At 37.8% G+C, this 21,741-nt stretch overlaps 1 protein-coding gene across 8 annotated transcripts in view; it reads left to right on the top strand.

Annotated features, from left to right (window-relative positions):
* Positions 1–21,741, top strand: part of LOC126299039 (lysosomal acid phosphatase-like) — a 612,830-nt gene that overhangs the window by 160,834 nt on the left and 430,255 nt on the right. The window contains exon 7 of one of the 8 annotated variants that reach the window (XM_049990681.1): positions 2,363–2,682. The exons of the other annotated variants lie outside the window; for them this stretch is intronic. Within the exon in view, the coding sequence (XP_049846638.1) occupies positions 2,363–2,515 (153 nt within the window). The 3' untranslated portion in view covers positions 2,516–2,682. Of the gene's footprint in view, positions 1–2,362; positions 2,683–21,741 lie in introns of those variants that run through there. 8 annotated transcript variants of the gene reach the window in all.

The following is a 21,741-nucleotide window of genomic DNA, read 5'->3' as shown; positions in this document are numbered from 1 at the left end:
GAGACAAGGGTGTCATCATGAGTGTCCCAGGGAAGTGTAATAGGACCATTCTTATTTTCTGTACCCGTAAATGATTTGGCGGACATGGCAAGTAGCAGTCTGTGGCTGTTTGCTGATGATATTCTGGTGTATGGACAGATGTTGTCATTGAGTGACTGTAGGATGATACAAGATGACTTAGACAAAATTTCTATTTAATTTTCTAGTTGGTGAGATAAATAGCAGCTAGTTTTAAAGGTGGAAAAATGTAAGTTAATGCAGATGAGTAGGAAAAACAAACCCATAATGTTTGGATACAGTAATAGTGGTGTGCTGCTTGACAGTCACATCATTTAAATATCAGGGCATAACATTGCAAAGTAATATGAAATGGAATGAGCATGTAAGGACTGTAGTAGTGAAGGTGAATGGTCGACTTTGGTTTATTGGGAGAATTTTACGGAAGGGTGGTTCATCTGCAGAGGAAAGTGCATATAGGGGACTAGGGTGATTTGTTGTTGAGTACTGTTAAAGTGTTTGGGATCTGCATCATGTCATATTAAAGAAAGACGTTGAAGCAATTTAGAGGCCCGCTACTAGATTTGATACCAGCAGGTTCAGGCAACATGCAAGTATTTAGTATTAAGGCTCACTGCTGAGTGATTCTACTGCTGCCTACACACATTTTGTGTAAGGACCAGAAGATAAGATTAGAGAGATCAGGGCACATACGGAGACATATAGATAGTAATTTTTTGCTTGATCTATTTACAAGTGGAACAGAAAAGGAAATAACTAGTAGTGGTACAGGGTACTCTCCATCACGCACCATACAGTGGCTTCAGGAGTATATATATATGGATGGAGACGTAGATCCTCTCAACACATTAAGTTTTGTTCTCTCCTCCCCTTCTGAATGCTTCACTTTTTTTATTAGGTAGTCTATTTGTATATATTACTTCATATGGGTATACTATGAGAAAAGTAGCAATTTTAGATTCTACTCTTTCACTTACGCAGCTCAGTTGCTGTTTTATGTAACTTTACACAGAACACTATTAGTTGTGTATCTAATGACAATGTCAAAACCTCTTTAACACAAACATTAGAGTTAAGTTGAATTTACAACTTCAGACCAAATACTCTTATAAATTACAGGAGTGGTAGATAAGGTAAAATTTATAAATGCAATGCAAGCAGAACTGAGCTTTTTGGTTAACTTATTCACGTGTTCATGCCATATCACTTTATTATCCATCTCGATGCTGAGTAGTATTGCACATAGTCTCATCTAGTGTGTGCAGACACCTGTAAATGACTTATTTGTATGGAATGGTGTAGCATGCCTTTGTATGCTTAAATGTTTAGGTGTTTGCTATGAAATGGCTGTCATCATATTCTATAATTGTCCTGATTTTTTATGGGCACTTTTTCAGTCTAATTGTCATCAATAGCCATCATAATTCTGAAAAGTCCTCAAATGTCACGTACAGATAATTTATGTCAGTCAAGAACAAGGGTCTACCAAGCACTGAAGCATACAGGGCTCCATTACTTAATGTTTCCCCAGTCGGAATTTAATCTTATTCTTGTGGTTAATTTCAGTTCCTCTGTGGAGAAGCCTTTGTGGAATCCAGGTTGAGTTGTTATTAAAATTTTATGGAATATGTTTCAACATTCTTTTGTAAAAAGCTGCCATCTCAGAAATTTTAAGAACTTGGAAAGGATTAAGTCTGAGCTACAGTTTGAAGTAACGTATTTTTACCACTTTCACAAGCAGGTGCTATTACTGTGTACCTCAGTCATTCATGAAACATACATTTATGCATCAGAGTATTGTATGGGCCACAATCAAGTTAGGACAACATTTTAGTATTTTGCTTGTTATACTGTTATAATTAAAAGATTTACTGTTTTTCAGTGACCTAATGATTTTTGTGATCTCTTTAATGGTTTATTTTCAAAAACAGATGTCTGGAAGTGGAGTATTCTGTCTTTGTCTGTTTTGGGTTTGGAATTTTTTGTGCTAATTGACACAATCAAGAAGTTTACAAAACAGCTTACATGCAACCTTTGAATCTTTATAATAAATGTGTGGACCCTGTTCAGTTCTATCTCATGTATCTCAAGTGAAACCACAACTTCAATTTTCTAGAAACGGATTAAAGGATGTTTCTTTTGTATGTCTGTTACCACACATACAAACAAGTTTTCTTACAACATTCTCATGGTCACATTACTTCACTGGGGAGTGGATGGCTGCCTTTCATCATAGTCACTATATTCAGACAAGACGTTCCATTATAACAACAAAATATTTTACCAATCAAATGTCACCTTATACACACAATGTATTATTAAATTAATGCTGACTTTGTTACAGGTGTTGTATTTGAACAATGCTTCTGACAGTGAGCCACATGTCCTCAACACTCCTGGTTGCACAGACAGTTGTCATCTGCAGCAGTTTGTAGATCTGATGAAGCCTGTTTTACCAGTAGACTGGACAGTGGAATGTCAAAAGTTAGACAGCTAAATAACAGATATTCAGCAAAGTGATTGAACACTTATATTAATGATCAAATATTTCTTGCCATAAATGTGATCACACAGCCAAAAAAAAATTGTACCATATTCAGAGTGTATCTGATAAATGTGAGATTGAATTTTGTCACTTCTTTTGTAAATAAATATAAATTTGTTACATGTAGATAATACATTTTTATGGAGAGAGAAGTTTCACTCATGATGTATCTGCAGGAAATGTGGTCATCCTTATTTCATTGCAAAGCTATCAGAATTATAAACTTGTTTTCTCATAATATACTTTAAAAGTTAAATCATAGACTTACATACAAGTGACTCACCAATGTTATTCTAAAGTCCAGTTTCAGTGTATCGTGATCATGCACAGTTCAACTATAATACATTATTTAATTTCATAAGCTACATGGAAACTGACCACTATTTAAAATAATGTAGGTTTACATATTTTAGTTCCTTTTGCTGTATTCTTGGTCAAGTAACAACATTATCATTCAATAATTCCTCTACTGAGTAATAGCACTTTTGGAGTAGCATGCTGTACAATTTTCTCTTCAGAAAACTATTCTTGATTCTATTTTAATTTCTATCTTTTAATTTGTTACAAATCACCACTCCTATGTAGTGCAAAGTGTGGACAAAAACCTGAGAGTAGCACGCATGAACTTTTCTTTATTCCTAGAATTGTGTGTATGCTCGATTATTTATTTTATATATACACTCCTGGAAATGGAAAAAACAACACATTGACACCGGTGTGTCAGACCCACCATACTTGCTCCGGACACTGTGAGAGGGCTGTACAAGCAATAATCACACACACGGCACAGCAGACACACTAGGAACTGCGGTGTTGGCCGTCGAATGGCGCTAGCTGCGCAGCATTTGTGCACCGCCACCGTCAGTGTCAGCCAGTTTGCCATGGCATACGGAGCTCCATCACAGTCTTTAACACTGGTAGCATGTTGCGACAGCATGGGCGTGAACCGTATGTGCAGTTGACGGACTTTGAGCGAGGGCGTATAGTGGGCATGCGGGAGGCCGGGTGGACATACCGCCGAATTGCTCAACACGTGGGGCGTGAGGTCTCCACAGTACATCGATGTTGTCGCCAGTGGTCAGCGGAAGGTGCACGTGCCCGTCGACCTGGGACCGGACCGCAGCGACGCACGGATGCACGCCAAGACCGTAGGATCCTACGCAGTGCCGTAGGGGACCGCACCGCCACTTCCCAGCAAATTAGGGACACTGTTGCTCCTGGGGTATCGGCGAGGACCATTCGCAACTGTCTCCATGAAGCTGGGCTACGGTCCCGCACACCGTTAGGCCATCTTCCGCTCACGCCCCATCATCATGCAGCCCGCCTCCAGTGGTGTCGTGACAGGCGTGAATGGAGGGACGAATGGAGACGTGTCATCTTCAGCGATGAGTCGCTTCTGCCTTGGTGCCAATGATGGTCGTATGCGTGTTTGGCGCCGTGCAGGTGAGCGCCACAATCAGGACTGCATACGACCGAGGTACACAGGGCCAACACCCAGCATCATGGTGTGGGGAGCGATCTCCTACACTGGCCGTACACCTCTGGTGATCGTCGAGGGGACACTGAATAGTGCACGGTACATCCAACCCGTTATCGAACCCATCGTTCTACCATTCCTAGACTGGCAAGGGAACTTGCTGTTCCAACAGGACAATTCACGTCAGCATGTATCCCGTGCCATCCAACGTGCTCTAGAAGGTGTAAGTCAACTACCCTGGCCAGCAAGATCTCCGGATCTGTCCCCCATTGAGCATGTTTGGGACTGGATGAAGCATCGTCTCACGCGGTCTGCACGTCCAGCACGAACGCTGGTCCAACTGAGGCGCCAGGTGGAAATGGCATGGCAAGCCGTTCCACAGGACTACATCCAGTATCTCTAGGATCGTCTCCATGGGAGAATAGCAGCCTGCATTGCTGCGAAAGGTGGATATACACTGTACTAGTGCCGACATTGTGCATGCTCTGTTGCCTGTGTCTATGTGCCTGTGGTTCTGTCAGTGTGATCATGTGATGTATCTGACCCCAGGAATGTGTCAATAAAGTTTCCCCTTCCTGGGACAATGAATTCACAGTGTTCTTATTTCAATTTCCAGAAGCGTGTGTCATATATATATAATTGTTTTTTTCTTTTTTTTCTTTTTTTTTTTTGTTTTGCTGGTTCAATATTCTTTCATGTTGCCTGTGTTTCCCCAAAAGGCAATACCATATTTTAGCACAGATTCAAAGTAACTATGGTACACCATTTTTCTTGTGTACATGTAGCTTGTGTTGGCTTCAACTGTCATACCAAATGCCCGGCTGTTTAATTTATTTGGAAAGTGTGCAATATGTGAAAACTGTGACAGCTTTTCATCTGCACGAGTTTCCAAGAAATTGACACAGTCTGCTTCTTTTAGTTCCTCAATTTTGTGGTTTATCTGAATACGATTTGTTTTTGATTGTTTGGTTTTAAATTGCAATAGTTGAATGTTTGAAATATTTAATTTCAGTCCATTTCAGTGAAATTGGGTATCAAATTTCTTAGGGCACCTGCAACATTTTTGGGAAGTTTGTCTGCATTACTATATTCAATCAGCATTGGGCTTGTGCATTATTTTTGGGAAGTATGCATTACTGTATTCAATCAGCACTGTTGTACCAACTGTAAATAATACTGAATGAAAATTTATGTTGAGTGGTGAGTCATTTACATAAAAAATGATATTTGCCCTAATACAGAGCCTTGTGAAATTCCTTTTAAAATGGTTTTCCACTCTGATTCCATTTTCTGTTGAATGACAGCATATGACAAACTACTGTAAAATGCAACCCTCAATTCCATATTTTTCCAATGTGTGTGTAAGTAAAGGGTGTTTGACACTGTGAAAGGTTTTTGGTAAGTAAAAAAAGTTATTGTAGTTTCCTGAGAGTTTTCTGTGTAGTTTGTTAGTTAGAACTCTTTTTTTTTGCCTCTTGGGAAACCAAATTAATTTACTGAGATGACAAAAATTTTTTTAATGAAATTTCTAGCTTGTATTACAGCAAGCTTTTGAAATACTTTAGAAAATGCTGGAAGATGAGGGAAGGGATGATAGTTTTCCATATCTTCTTTGGAGCCTTTTCTTGAATAATATTGATATCAGCATATTCCCCCCCCCCCCCCCCCCTCCCTGTCCCATGAACCATGGACCTTGAATTTTGTGGGGAAGCTTGCGTGCCTCAGTGATACAGATGGCCGTACCGTAGGTGTAACCACGACGGATGGGTATCTGTTGACAGGCCAGACAAATGTGTGGTTCCTGAAGAGGGGCAGCAGCCTTTTCAGTAGTTAGGGGCAACAGTCTGGATGATTGACTGATCTGGCCTTGTAACAGTCACCAAAACGGCCTTGCTGTGCTGGTACTGCAAATGGCTGAAAACAAGGGGAAACTGCAGCCATAATTTTTCCCAAGGGCATGCAGCTTTACTGTATGGTTAAATGATAAAGGCATACTCTTGGGTAAATTATTCTGGAGGTAAAATAGTGCCCCATTGGGATCTCAGGGTGGGGACTACTAAAGACGACATCGTTATCAGGAGGAAGAGAACTGGCGTTCTATGGATCAGAGCATGTAATGTCAGATCCCTTAATCGGGCAGGTAGGTTAGAAAATTTAAAAAGGGAAATGGATAGTTTAAAATTAGATATAGTGGAAATTGGTGAAGTTCAGTGGCAGGAAGAATAAGACTTCTGGTCAGGTGAATACAGGTTTATAAATACAAAATCAAATAGGGGTAATGCAGAAGTAGGTTTAATAACGAATAAAAAATAGGAGTGCAGGTAAGCTACTACAAACAGCACAGTGAATGCATTATTGTGGCCAAGATAGACACAAAGCCCATGCCCACTACAGTAGTACAAGTTTATATGTCAACTAGCTCTGCAGATTATGAAGAAATTTATGAAACATATGAAGAGATAAAAGAAATTATTCGGGTAGTGAAGGGAGACAAAAATAATAGTCATGGGTGACAGGAATTAGGGAGTATGAAAAGGGAGAGAAGGAAACATAGTAGATGAATATGGATTGGGGGCAAGAAATGAAAGAGGAAGCCGTCTGGTAGAATTTTGCACAGAGCATGACTGAATCATAGCTAACACTTGGTTCAAGAATCGTAAAAGAAGGTTGTATACATGGAAGAATCCTGGGGATAGTAGAAAGTATCGGATATATTATATAATGGTAAGTCACAGATTTAGGAAGCAGGTTTTAAGTTGTGAGAAATTTCCAGGGGCAGATGTGGACTCTGACTACAATCTATTCCTGACTTGGATAAACTGACTAAACTAGAGGTTGTACAGAGTTTCAGGGAGAGCATAAGCAAACAATTGACAGGAACGAGGGAAAGAAACACAGTAGAAGAAGAATGGGTAGCTCAGAGGTTGTACAGAGTTTCAGGGAGAGCATAAGCGAACAATTGACAGGAACGAGGGAAAGAAATACAGTAGAAGAAGAATGGGTAGCTCTGAGGGATGAAGTAGTGACGGCAGCAGAGGATCAAGTAGGTAAAAAGACAAGGGTTAACAGAAGAAATAGTGAATTTCATTGAAATGGCTAAGCAGGGATGGCTAGAGGAGAAATGTAAGGATGTAGAGGCTTATCTCACTAGGGGTAAGATAGATACTGCCTACAGGAAAATTAAAGAGACCTTTGTAGAAAAGAGAACCACTTGTATGAATATCAAGAGCTCAGATGGAAACCCAGTTCTATGCAAAGAAGGGAAAGCAGAAAGATGGAAGGAGTATGTAGAAGGTAAATACAAGGGCGATGTACTTGAGGACAATATTATGGAAATGGAAGAGGATGTAGATGAAGATGAGATACAATACTGTGTCAAGAGTTTGGCAGAGCACTGAAAAACGTGAGTCGAAACAAGGCCCCGGTAATACACAACATTTCGCTAGGACTACTGACAGCCTTGGGAGAGCCAGTCCTGACAAAACTCTACCATCTGGTGAGCAAGATGTATGAAACAGCCGAAATACCTTCAGACTTCAAGAAGAATATAATAATTCCAATCCCAAAAAAAGCAGGTATTGACAGATGTGAAAATTACCGAACTATCAGTTTAATAAGTCACAGCTGCACAATACTAAAGCGAATTCTTTGCAGACGAATGGAAAAACTGGTAGAAGCCGACCTCGGGGAAGATCAGTTTGGATTCCGTAGAAATGTTGGAACATGTGAGGCAATACTGACCTTACAACTTATCTTAGAAAAAAGATTAAGGAAAGGCAAACCTACATTTCTAGCATTTGTAGACTTAGAGAAAGCTTTTGACAATGTTGACTGGAATACTGTCTTTCAAATTCTAAAGGTGGCGGGGGTAAAATACGGGGAGCGAAAGGCTATTTACAATTTGTACGGAAACCTAATGGCAGTTACAAGACTCGAGGGGCATCAAAGGGAAGCAGTGGTTAGGAAGGGAGTGAGACAGGGTTGTGGTCTCTCCCCATTGTTACACAATCTGTGTGTTGAGCAAGCGGTAAAGGAAACAAAAGAAAAATTTGGAGTAGGTATTAAAATCCATGGAGAAGAAATAAAAACTTTGAGGTTGGCTGATGACATTGTAATTCTGTCAGAGACAGCAAAGGACTTGGATGAGCAGTTAAATAGAATGGACAGTGTCTTGAAAGGAGGATATAAGATGAACATCAACAAAAGCAAAACAAGGATAATGGAATGTAGTCGAATGAAGTCAGGTGATGCTGAGGGAATTAGATTAGAAAATGAGACACTTTAATTAGTAAAGGAGTTTTGCTATTTGGGGAGAAAAATAACTGATGATGGTTGAAGTAGAGAAGGTACAGAATGTAGACCGGCAATGGCAAGGAAAGCATTTCTGAAGAAGAGAAATTTGTTAACTTAGAGTATTGATTTAAGTGTCAGGAAGTAGTTTCTGAAAGTATTTGTGTGGAGTGTAGCCATGTATGGAAGTGAAACATGGACGATAAATAGTTTAGACAAGAAAAGAATAGAAGCTTTCGAAATGTGGTGCTACAGAAGAATGCTTAAGATTAGGTGGGTAGATCACACAACTAATGTGGTGGTATTGAATAGAATTGGGGAGAAGAGGAGTTTGTGGGACAACTTGACAAGAAGAAGGGACCGATTGGTAGGACATGTTCTGAGGCATCAAGGAATCACAAATTTAGTATTGGAGGGCAGCATGGAGGGTAAAAATCGTAGAGGGAGACCAAGAGATGAATACACTAAGCAGACTCAGAAGGATGTAGGTTGCAGAAAGTACTGGGAGATGAAGAAGCTTGCACAGGATAGAGTAGCACGGAGAGCTGCATCAAACCAGTCTCACGACTGAAGACAACAACAACAACAACAACAACAACAGCATATTATTGTATCCATAAAAGATAGCCAAGTCTTAACTTCAACGCTATTAATGTAATCATAGGTGAATAGCTGGGGAACTCTGTGTGTCATACAGTGGGTGCAGGCTTAATTAATACTGACAGTCTCATTTCAAACCAGGAAGAACAGTGCTAGCCCTGTCACTATCTCTGTGCTAACACTTGGTCTCTACATCCATACATCTCCTTCCATTCAAGTATGGCAAGAGTTAAAACTATTTTCTGAATAAATTTAGAATTTACAATCCTCTGCCAGTTGAGGTTATTTAAAGTCACTTTTGTAACAAGGCAAATAACATTATAGCCATGTAAACACTCCCCCTCACCTAGGCCAACTGGGTAATTCCCTTAATTCCCTTCTTTTGAAATGTGTCACACATTCTGTCAACACTCATGCTTGAGACATGACAGAAAGAAATAATTTTGGTGCCAGGTATAGGGAAAACAAATGCCTTTCACGAAGTCGTGTAGAAGATAACCTACTTACTTGGATTGCTACAGCAACTATGGAAAATTGCAATAAGTTGTGGCAGGTAGCAGCTTTTAGCCTAGAAGAAATTCTGCTCTATGACAGCAGAGTTCCATATGGAGTCCTAGTTGGTAGTGGGCTGTGGTAGCAGAGGCAGCATCAAGGATGAGTGTGGGGGTCAGCATAGCCAAGCAGGTCAATGGCTGATGCATCACAGATAGTTGGCATAAGGGCATGCCCAAGCAACTGAAGGTCCAAGAGCTTGAGGCCAGGGGACCAGTCTCAGCAGCAGTAGCAACAGCAAGAGTGAGTGACAGCATTGAATCAGTACAGACAGTTTGTCTCAAAGCACCACAATAAGATGGTATAAACCTGTTGTAACTATAATTATACGTTGCTAGCTGTAAGATGTTTAAAACAGCTCCACTTAGCAAAATAAGTTCAGTAGGAAATGGTAATGTACATTCTGAAGGAACATAGTGTGTTATAGAAAAATCTTCTGATGGGAAAAGGAGAGACCTAAGGGAATTTATTGAATATATGTGTGAATTAGTGAACATGGAATTTTGGTTAAATCTGTTTGTGAGAGAATGGGATGTGGGATGAAGTGAAGCACATTTTAAAAGAGAACTATGTAAGAGGACAATAGACTTTTATGCTTGCAGGATGTTTCAGGTAAGACTAGGCCATGGGGAACCAATCTTGTTGTGGGCAAATAACAATGATGAAATGCAGAGAGACTTTTTGGCAGCTGGGCTACAAGTAGAGAGAACCATAAAGATGCCACAGAGTTTGTAGAATTTTTAGGAAGAGCATGTATCATACAAGGGTTGACTAATGATAGAATTCAAGTGACAGTTATAAATCACAGTGATAAATTACATTAGCCTCGCAGTGGTATTAGCATTGCAGAAAGGAAGTGTACTATTGTCTATGAGAGAAAGAGGAATAGGTCTACGAACAAGGACTGAGCACACAAATGAACCAGCATCATTGCCTAATGAAAGTAAGGAATTGAGATGTTTTATGTGTGGCTTGTGAGGGCATACCTTAAGCAAATGTAGGAGAAACAGGGTGGAAGGAAGGATATGGGCTATTACTATCAACATTATGAGTATAACCAAATACCAGTAGGACTGAAAGGAGCTCCAGTTTGTTTTCAGTGACTGATGAACAAAGATTTGGCAGGTCTGCAAGGGATGACATGTTTTGTGTAGCTAGACGATATAGTGTGGTAAAGAATAAATCTGCAGGAGCATAATGAGAAGCTCTGTTTAAATTTTGATAGGTTTCAAAAGCATAAATTAAAGTTGCAACGAGATAAGTGTAATTCTTATGAAAAGATATGATTATCTTGGGTCATTGTATTACAGACAAGGGAATCTTACCAGACATGGTAAAGGTGGTTAAGGTGAAATTCTTTCCACAGCCGACAACAATGAAAGAACTGAAAGCATTTGTAGATCTAATTGGGTACTACCGATGGTTTATTGTGAAGCCACTTCATGAATTGCTAAAGAAAGGAATAGAATATGAATGATACAAAAAACAAAGCGATACATTTGAAGAACTAAAGGAGAAGCTGATCAATCCACTACTACTTCAGTAGCCAGATTTTTGAAAGCCATTCATAGTGACAACAGAAGCAAGAAGCCTTGGGAGCAATTACATCACAAGACAAGGAAGTTGGTGATGACTTGCCCATTTTATATGCATCTGGGTCATTAAACAAGGCAGAATTAAACTATAGTGACATAGAGGAAGAAGTGTTGGCTACAGGATATGCAGTGAAACAGTTACAACAGTACATACATTGACAATGGTTTATAGTTCCAACAGAACATAAGCCATTAAAATGGATATTCAGTGTAAAGGATCCTAATTTGAGGCTTCTGAATAGGAGAACCAAGCTTGAAAAGTGCAATTACAAGGTTACCTACAAGCCATCTAGGCTGAATAGCAGCACAGTTGCTCTTAATAGAATACATCCCAGTGAGCTAATCCACATTGATAGGGATCAGATGTACAGAAAGGAAAGAGGTAATCAGATGACTGTGCAACAGGCACAGGTAAATGCTGAATGTGTCAGCAGAAAATGCAGGGCAGAGGTTAAGGAAAATGAAATTAGTCTGGAAGAAAAGAAAAATATTGTAAAGAAAATAGATGTAATCTGTTAATAGGGCAATGGGCAGCTGTAGAATGTTCAAGAGGATAAAGCAGTAGAAACAATGGAAAGGATTGAAATGTGAGACAGAAGAATATGTACAGAAATTTCCATCATGCCATAAAAAATAAATTTATGCAGGTGAAGACAAAAATTGCCACTGAAAGTAACAGACATTGAGAAACGTATAACTGAAAAGTGTTCAGTGGACATAGTGTGTGCTTTAGCGGTATCAAGCACAGGTAAGAGATACATGCCGACATTTCAAATAGTAGTAGTAATCACAGAAAGCACTGACACAGAACAATTGCCAATGGAGTTCAAAGGTTCAGAAATAGAGATGTCTTCAGGACTGTACTACAATTATTTAGGAGAAGTGGAAACATGGATTACATGATGGAGAATTGTAACATGTATAAATTTAGATGGTATACATGAGCATTTTCAGACAGCTGAACAATGTGGCAAATTAACAGTACAGAGGTGCAGTGGCACTCTGAAGGAACTTCATGTAGGCTGAATAGGATGTTGCTTACTATGCAAATATGTGACATGTCATACAGGAAGGATAACAGAATTCCAGTAGTTGGTGCATCAGCTGAAACAGCATGAGACAATGATAAAAAAAGAAGAATGTCCTGTTTAACTTCCTTTAGAGCTAAGGATGATACTACTTGGCACATTAGATGAAGCTGGTGCTACATATTGCAAGGGGCACGGAAAAGGGGTGGAGAAAAATTCAAAAAGGCTTTTGAGATGATGTAAAACAAGTGGCAGTTGTAAGAGCCATATTATCTGGGGTAAACAGAACAGTAAGTGTGATAAAGGAAAACAAAAATGTGTTAAAGTTTAGAATGAAAGATTTATCAAATTGTGTGTTACTGAGGCAGACATAGGATTTAAAAGAGTTGGAACATTTGTAACAATATGCAAATAAGTGCCACAATTGGCAGATTTATTTAGAGATAAAATCAGAATATGAACAAATGATAAGTGCTATAGTTAATGCATAGAACAGAATATCGCAGCCTCACATAATAATTGCTCCAGAAATTGTGAAGTTCCTCAGTTTAACAAAAGGCAAACTTAAACATGAAGTTCTCTGTTCCTCTAGTTGAATCATCGGGTAATTCTCATTAAAGGTTATCAATGTAGATGTCTTTGTAGGGGAAAGAATGTTAGGACATATAAAAAAAATGTTACTTTTAGTAGCTAATGACATGTTGATGTTATATGGAATATTTCCTTTACTATAAGCAATCACTCAGCTATCAGGGAAGTATGTTTTCATCCAGCCAGAGGAGGAGATCTTACTTATCAATGATGCAAAGATAGAGTATGCAAAAATATTGGATTCTAAAGACTTAAATAAGAACAGAATACTTTGCAGACAAACATTTGCACTATTGTCAACACTTGATCAGGAAGATGTGTGAAGCAAAGTTGCTTCAGTCGGTAATTGCTATGCCAAGTGAGTGTGTAAAGAGGATTGTATCTTTAAATCAAAGAATTTGAACACATTTAAATAACAATAAGTGGTTATACATGGTTCCTAGTGAGGAATAGTCTGACAGTATTATGTAGGAAGCAACCTCCAAAGGATGTAGTACTGGGAGGAGTTGGAAAAGTGCACTTCAACAATCAATGTAAAGGGTATGGAACAAGAACATTCATACAGACAGACAAAATAATATGTACAAATAAAACTGAGACGGATTTAACATGACAAATGGAGTTAAAAATTGAAGGTTGTATAGTAAATAAGGAGAATACACACATTCCATTGCTAACTTAAGAGTTACCATTAGATCATGTAGTTGCACAATTAGATGATATGAAAGTTGTCGGAAAGAGTTTAAATGATGCAGAAAGAATGGTCACTGAACAGTGGGAAAAGATGAGGCAATTCAGGTGTCTAACATACTATTTCATCACTGAATATGTGAGTATAACACTGATTATAATAGTTACGATGACCTGTTTTTGTAGATAATATAAATGTTGTATGGAATGCTTTAGAAGTGTATGGAAACACTTTAATGACAATGATTGTTGTGGATGAATATGTGTATCAACTATCATTGTAAATCAGGGCCCGGAAAACATACTAGTGCAAAGATCTTGTAACAGTAGTAGTGAGGAAATAGTGATCTATGAAAGGAGTCCAAAAGAGCAAGACAGCTCCACATCTTTTAGAAACAGAGAAAGAGAAACTTTTATGGTGTAACAAAATGTAATTATCTCATATCAGAAAAAAGATTATAATTGTATCAAAATGAAATATAAAATTGACACAAAAGAAAATGTAACCCTTTGGAAGGAAATGTGACAAAAATGGTTATAAATGCCTAAAAAAACTGGATTTTAAATTGACACTACTCTACTTTTGCATCTATGTAGATACTCTGCAAGCCTCCATACAGTGCATGGTGGAGGGTACCCTGTACCATTACTAGTCATTTGCTCTCCACTTCCACTTCCACTTTCAAGTAGAAAGGAGGATAAACAATTGTCTGCATGCCTCCATATGACCCCTAACTTCAAGTATTTTATCATCATAGTCCTTATGCGCAATATATGTTGGTGGCAGTAGAATCATTCATCAGTCAGCTTCAAATGCTGGTTCTCAAAAATTTTCCCAGTAATTTTCCTCGAAAAGAACATTGCCTACCCTCCAAGGATTTCCATTTGAGTTCCTGAAGCACTTTGATAACACTTACATGTTGTCTGAACCTATCAATAACAAATCTGGCAGCCTGCCTCTGAATTGCTTTAATGTCCTCATTCAATCTCACTTGATAAAGATCCCAAAGACTCAAGCACTATTCAAGAATAGGTCACACCAATCTCCTATAAGCTGTCTCCTTTACCAATGAACCACACTTTCCTAACATTCTCCCAATAAACTGAAGTAGACCATTCGCCTTCACTACCACAACCCTCACATGGTCGTTCCATATCATACTGCTTTGAAACGTTAAGCCCAGATATTTAAATGGCTTGACTGAGTCAAGCAGGACACTATTAATACTGTATCTGAACATTACAGGTTTGTTTTTCCTACTCACCCACATAAGTTACATTTTCCCACATTTAGAGCTAGCTCCCATTCATAACACCAATTTTGTGTAAGTCATCTTGTATCTTCCTACAATCACTCAACTTTGACACCTTACCATACACCATATTGTCATTAGCAAACAACTGCAGATTGCTGCCCACCCTGCCTGCCAAATCATTTATCTATATAGAGAACAGCAGCAGTCGTATCACACTTCCCTGGGGCACTCCTGATGATATCCTTGTTTCTGGTGGACACTCGCCATTGAGGACAACATTCTGGGTTCTATTAGTTAAGAAGTCTTCAAGCCACTCACATATCTCTGAACTTATTCCATATGCTTGTACCTTCATTAACAGCCTGCAATGGAGCACCATGTCAAATGATTTTCAGAAATCTAGAAATGTGGAATCTGCCTGTTGACCTTCATCAATAGTTCACAGTATATCAGGTGAGAAAAGGGTAAGATCAGTTTTGCATGAATGATGCTTTCTGAAACCATGCTGATTTGTGGACATATGCTTCCCAGTCTCAAGAAAATTTATTATATTCAAACTGAGAATATGTTCAAGAATTCAGCAGAAAACTGAAGTTAGGGATATTAGTCTGTAATTTTGTGGAACCATTCTCTTATCCTTCTTATATACAGGTGTCACCTGCACTTTTTTCCAGTCCCTTGGGGCTTTGTGCTGGGCAAGAGATTCATGATAAATTCAAGCTCGCTAAGGAGCCAATGCCACAGAGTACTCTGTACAACTCAATTGGGATTCCATTCAGACCTCGTGACTTATTTGCTTTCAAATCTTTCAGTTGTTTCTCTATTACAGGTGGGCTTATTAATATGTCATCCATACAGGAGTCTGTCCAATGGTCAAATGATGGTATGTTTGTATGATTCTCCTGCATGAATGACTTCTCAAATGCGAAGCCTTAGGCCCACTTAGCAATTTCACATAGGACCACAATTTTCCTAGGTCCTCTGCCACATCTTTCGCTGATATGACATTAGTAGTTGTACGCTTCACACACAGGTCTTTTCACAGATGCACGAATCTCTATTAACCATTGTTTTGTCAACATTTGTGCATTCTCTCTTGAACTGAGAGTGCAACAACCTCTGTCTCCTCAGTGTCCTCCGAATTTTGTTATTAATCCATGGTGGTTCTTTCCCATTCTTTATCCACTTGTATTGCGGGGGGGAAGGGGGGGGGCCTAGACAACAGTAGCTGCAGTAGTATCATTGCAGTTAATGAACTCAAAGGCAACTAGCTGGAGAAATGTGTGCATTGTATATTGGGTGCGGGCTCAGTTAATACTGTTTGTGTCATTTTAAAGCTAGATAGAATGGTGCTAGCCAGTCACCATCTCTGTACTAACACTTGATCTCTTCATGGGTACTTCTTCAAGGCAAGTAGGAACTGTTCTCAGAATAAATTTAAAAGTTTCAGACCACTTCTAGCTGGGGTTATTTCGAGTTACTTCCCAATCGTTATATTTTGTAATAAGGGATTTAACATTACAGCCAGGTCAAGACTCCCTGTCATATAGACCAATTGGCTAATTCACTTCTCACAAACAGTGCCACCCAATCTTTGGCAATACTCATACTCAGAACATGACAATATTTCAATTTATCTGGAAAGTACAGCCCTTTCAAATGATTGATCTATAATCATGAATGGGCCAGCTATTATACTGGAAGCTGCTTTCAGAAACTTTGGAGAGGCGTGGTTTATGCCACCCCATCCTACAGAATTTTTAGTTTTTTAAGTGTAGTATTGTTTTTCCCACCTTTTTGTAAGTCACTGCATCAAATTTACAAAACATTCAGTCACATTATGATACAAAGAAATACATATTTATTTTTTAGGTAATGTTCTACATCGATGTCATATTGTGCTCCATTTTTACAGAAATCATTGAACTGTTCTGGTATTTAAGTAGGACTTACAATGAAAATGTTTTATATTTTAATTTTTGAAATTTCTTGATTGTTGGATTTAATTCCAAGTTCTGATTTAACAACTGTCCGACTGCCTTTGATTGGTTTCTTTGCTTCTGAATGAATGAAATTGTTGGTCATTTCTTTTCCTCCCTTTAAAAGCTGCTTAGATATCTTGTTTATAATTTTTAACATTAATTATAAAATCTGGATTTGTATTGTTCTAGTATAACAGTTCTGCATGTAATTTTCTTTTCTTTTTGCCACTAGATCTTTTTATGCCAACAATAGTCCAGTTAAATTTATTAGTTGTCTTTCTCTGGCAGACTACTGGTGAAAATGTTTGCCTGAAGATCAGCAGAACACTCTCCCAAAGTTTTCACCAGATCATTATTCATTTTACACTTGCACTGAGCCTTGTTTAATCTAAATATGTTTTCCTCACTGACTTCACTTTTGATAGAGATTTTTCCAGCACTTTTTACATTTACTTTTTGGCAATTCTATCAATAAAGCATAGAGATCGGAAATTGCTGTGTTGAAACAGAAGTTATGATTAAAGTCATATACACATTTTCTTAAGACATTGTCTGTATGTTTATGGCCTTCAGTTTGTGCTAGTAAAATTAGGGAAATTTAGACTTAAACCAGATTCTTAAATTAGATCAGCAAACTACGTATCATTGCTTGATTCACTTGCTGTCTGTATGTTGAAATCAGCAGTACTCAATATATATTTCTTTCCTTCTTTTTTCTTAAGATTTTCAAAAAGATGTTACGATTTTGCTGAAAATAATTAAGTTATTTCAGCAGCTAGACTCCTGTTTATGGAATAATTGAAAAAAATTGGCCTAATGCTACATAGCAGCTATCAAATACAAATTCTTCATTTGAGGCCTAAAAATCATGTCCTTTTTATATTGCAACACATTTTCAACAAGTATACAGGAGCCTCCAAGACATCTGGTGCTTCTAAAAAGCTACTAACAACTTTGAAAGTTTCCAGTTTATTTAGAACAGTGATAGACTTTCATAACCCAGTGTTAATTCAAGCAAATTACTTTGATATTTCTGAGTTCTGAGCAGATAATTTCAAGCTTATCAACTATTAGAGTTTGATTGTATTTACCAATATCATTCAGACTATTAATGTTTAACTGTATTAAGAAGGTACTTTTATCTTTATTCATAATTTTAAAAAGCAAACAATTCTTATGGTTAACTTGTGTCCCATCTTGATCTTGAAGTACAGCATGCAAATGAGACATTCTCTCAACTTGTTACACATCTGACGCACTGTATAGATTGTGAACTTATTAAATACTTTTATGCAAATGTTCATCATGATTGTATGAATATATGTTTTCATTAATTTTTATCATTATTATTACATGACAAATATGTTTCTGTTCCTTGTGGTGGACCTTATCACCAGTCTCATTTTGCCTAATGACTTTTCAGTGCTTCTCCATTCTCCTTTTCTGCTTGACCACCTCATGGCAGTGGTTACTTTGTCACTTCACTTCACCTCTGAATAGTCCCATCTTCTCCAACTTTTCTTTTCTTTTGGGTCTAAAAACTGCCATTCCATTCCCCTTTGTCAGTCTCAGCTGACACCTGGTAAGCAGCTATTTTTCCAAATTTATTTGACGAAAGTATATATGATGATTCAAATGTTTCTTCCCTTACTTACTGTCACCTCTATGCTGTGACATTTCCATTAGCAGTTGTGGACTCAGACCACAATTTATTTGGTTATGAACTGTAGATTAAAACTTAAGAAATTGCAAAAAGGTAGGAAATGGAGGAGATGGGACCTAGATAAGTTGAAAGGACTAAGGATGTTGAAAGTTTCAGAGGGAGCATCAGGCAACAATGGACTAGACGAGGGGAGAGGAATACAGTTGAAGACAAATGGGTAGTTCTGAGAGATGAAACAGTAAAGGCTGCAGAGGATCAAATAGGGAAAAAAACAAGGCCTAGTAGAAATCCATTGAGAACTTGAGCTGTTGAATTTAACTCATGAAAGGAGAAAACATAAAAATACAGGAAATGAAGCAAGCAAAAGGGAATACAAATGTCTAAAAAATGAGATTGATGACAATTGCAAAATGACTAAGCAGGAATGGCAAGATGATAAACATAGGGAAGTAGAATAATATATCATTAGGGGAAGGATAGATACCACCTAAAGGAAAATTAAATAGGTCTTTGGAGAAAAGAGAAACAGCAGTATGAGTAGCAAGAGCTCAGATGTTAGTCCATTCCTAAGCAAACAAGGGAAAATTGAAAAGTGGAAGGAGTACACGAGGCTCTATGCAACTTGAAGGGAATATTTATAGAACAGGAAGAGGATGTAGGTGAAGATAGAGTAGGATACGTTACTGCAAGAAAACTTTGATAGAGTATTGAAAGACCTAATTCGAAATAAGTCTCTGGGAGTAGATGACATTCGATCAGAACACGAATTCTTTACAGAAGAATGGAAAAACTGGCAGAAGCCAACCTCAGGCAACATGTGAGGCAATACTGACCCTACGACTTACCTTAGAAGATAAGTTAAGGAAAGGTATACCTACATTTATAGTATTTGCAGATGTAGAGTAAGCTTTTGGAGTGTTGACTGGAGCCCACTGTTTAAAATTCTGATGGTAGCAAGAGTGAAATGCAGGGAGCATAAGGCTATTCACAACTTTTGCAGAAATCAGATGGCAGTTATATGAGTTAATGGGCATGAAAGGAGAACAGTGATTGAGAAGGGAGTAAGAAATTGTTGTAGCCTATCTCTGACATTATTCAGTCTGTACATTGAAAAATGGTGAAGGAAATTAAAGAAAAATGTGGAGCAGGAATTAAAGTTCAAGGAGGAGTAATAAAAACGCTGAGGTTTGCCAATGACATTGTAATTCCGTTAGAGACAGCAAAGGACTTGGAAGAGCAGCTGAATGGAATCGAGAGTGTCTTGAAAAACAAATGTAAGATAAAAATCAACCAAAGAGAAACAAGGATAATGGAATGTAGTCAAGTTAAATCAGTTCATGCTGAGGGAAATATATTAGGAACTGAGACACTAAAAGTACTAGATGACTTTTGCTGTTTGGGCAGCAAAATAAATGATGATGGCCAAAGTAGAGAGGATATAAAATGTAGGTTGGCAGTGGCAAAAGTGTTTCTGAAGATAATAATTTTGTCAACATCAAATATAGATATAAGTACCTGGAAGTCTCTTCTGAAAGTATTTATGTGAAGTGTAGCTGTGTATGGAAGTGAAAAATGGACAATAAAGAGCTTATATAAGAAGAAGATAGAAGCTTTTGATATATGGTGCTATAGAAGAATGCTGAAGATTAGGTGGGTAGATCACATAACTAATGAGGATATACAGAATAGAACTGGGGAGAAAAATTTGTGGCACAACCAGACTAGGAGAAGGGACACAATCTGAGACATCAAGGGATCACCAGTTTAGGAATTGGGTGAAGTGTGTGTGTGTGTGTGTGAGGTGGCGGGGGGTAAAAATTGTACAGGGAGATCAAGAGATAAATATAGTAAGTAGTTTCAGAAGGATGTAGGTAGCAGTAGTTATTCGGAGATGGAGATACATGCAGTCTTTGTACTGAAGACCACCACAACAATAACAATTCTATCGTTTTCAGTACAAGAATAGGCATTTGAATTAATCATGGTAGAGATTGACTTTCAGTTTTGGAAACATTCTGCCCCTATGGAAGATACTATAATGTCAATAATGAATGAACTATTGGTGTGATAAAAGCAGGATATTTGAAAGATGTTTCAGCAGTTGGAAACTGGCTGTTTTTGTAAATTTATAAATAGTCATTCAGCAGCTTTGTCCCAAAATACTGCCAAGGAAGGTAGTGAATATGGTTTGCTCCCAGATAAAAATGAGAACTTACACATCTTCTGCTGAAAAAAAAAAAAATTTTAAAGCCATTACAAATGACTATTCCTCACAAAGAAAGGTACAAAATGGTAGTACTAGCTTCAAGTGTGTTTGCAGTGCACAAATATAATCTTAATAAATTGAAGTCATTTAAGAAATTAAAAATAGCCTTTATGGATTGTAGTATGCACTCCTTGGAATGACAATGCTAAATAAAATAACTAATGATGTTAAACTTAAGTACAGTGTGCCTCTAGGTTCTGGTTTGGGCCCAGTGTTGGTCTTGATATTTACCAGTGACCTAGAGTCATCCACCAACTACCAAAAATATATAAAATTTTAGAACGAAACAAATATTTTGATAGAGGGTAAACTGCCTACAAAATTGCACCACACACATTGCAGAATGGTTCACTAATAACAATGTTATTGTTAACACAGAGGAAACTGTTGCAATGCACCTACATACCACACAAAACAAGTATCTATTAACCTTCATCATAAAGTTATTTAATAAGCAATTAGGAACTGTAAAGTCAACAAAATTTCTAGAAATACAGATTCAGGATGACATGATGTGGAACACACACATCAGTTACACAAGCAAGAAGCTAAGGATATTATACTCTTGCTTAAAATATTGCTAGATGCGAAATGAAAGAAATATTGAAAGAATTGTATGATGCCCAAGCACAATTACTGCTATGATGTGGGATAACCTTTTGGGGCAACTCACCATTCAGCAAATGTTGTTTCATAACACTGAAGAGTAACATTAGGCTAATTGAAAATACTACATCCATAAATTCTGCAAACTCCTTTTTAAAGTACTCCAGATACTACCACTGCCATGCTTATACATTCTCGGAGGCTAAAAAACAACTTACTTTGCACAAATCAAGCAGTTCATGCTTATGACACCAGACAAAAATTGGACTTCGACAGTGAGTATGTAAGCACAACTCTCAGACAAAATTGCAAAAGATTTTACAATAAAATTCCTGTCCACATCAAGACAATAAAAGAAATCCAAAAATTCAAAGTGGGAACACAGGTGCTATTACACTGTAAACAAATCTGTTGACACAAATTTAAATTATTTCGTTTTTTGTATTATGTATCTCAAATTGCTTTTGCTGCCTATTGTACTATATATTATCTTGTGCTATTATTCTAATGTATTATATTCCAGTGATTTAGTGTGCTGTATTGTGCGCTAAAAATTATTTATGTTATTCAATCAATGTACAA

The sequence above is a fragment of the Schistocerca gregaria genome, chromosome X (assembly GCF_023897955.1).
Source record: "Schistocerca gregaria isolate iqSchGreg1 chromosome X, iqSchGreg1.2, whole genome shotgun sequence".
NCBI classification, from domain to species: Eukaryota; Metazoa; Arthropoda; class Insecta; order Orthoptera; family Acrididae; genus Schistocerca; species Schistocerca gregaria.
Note: the sequence above shows the minus strand (reverse complement) of the source record. Positions and strands in the feature narration are given on the sequence as shown.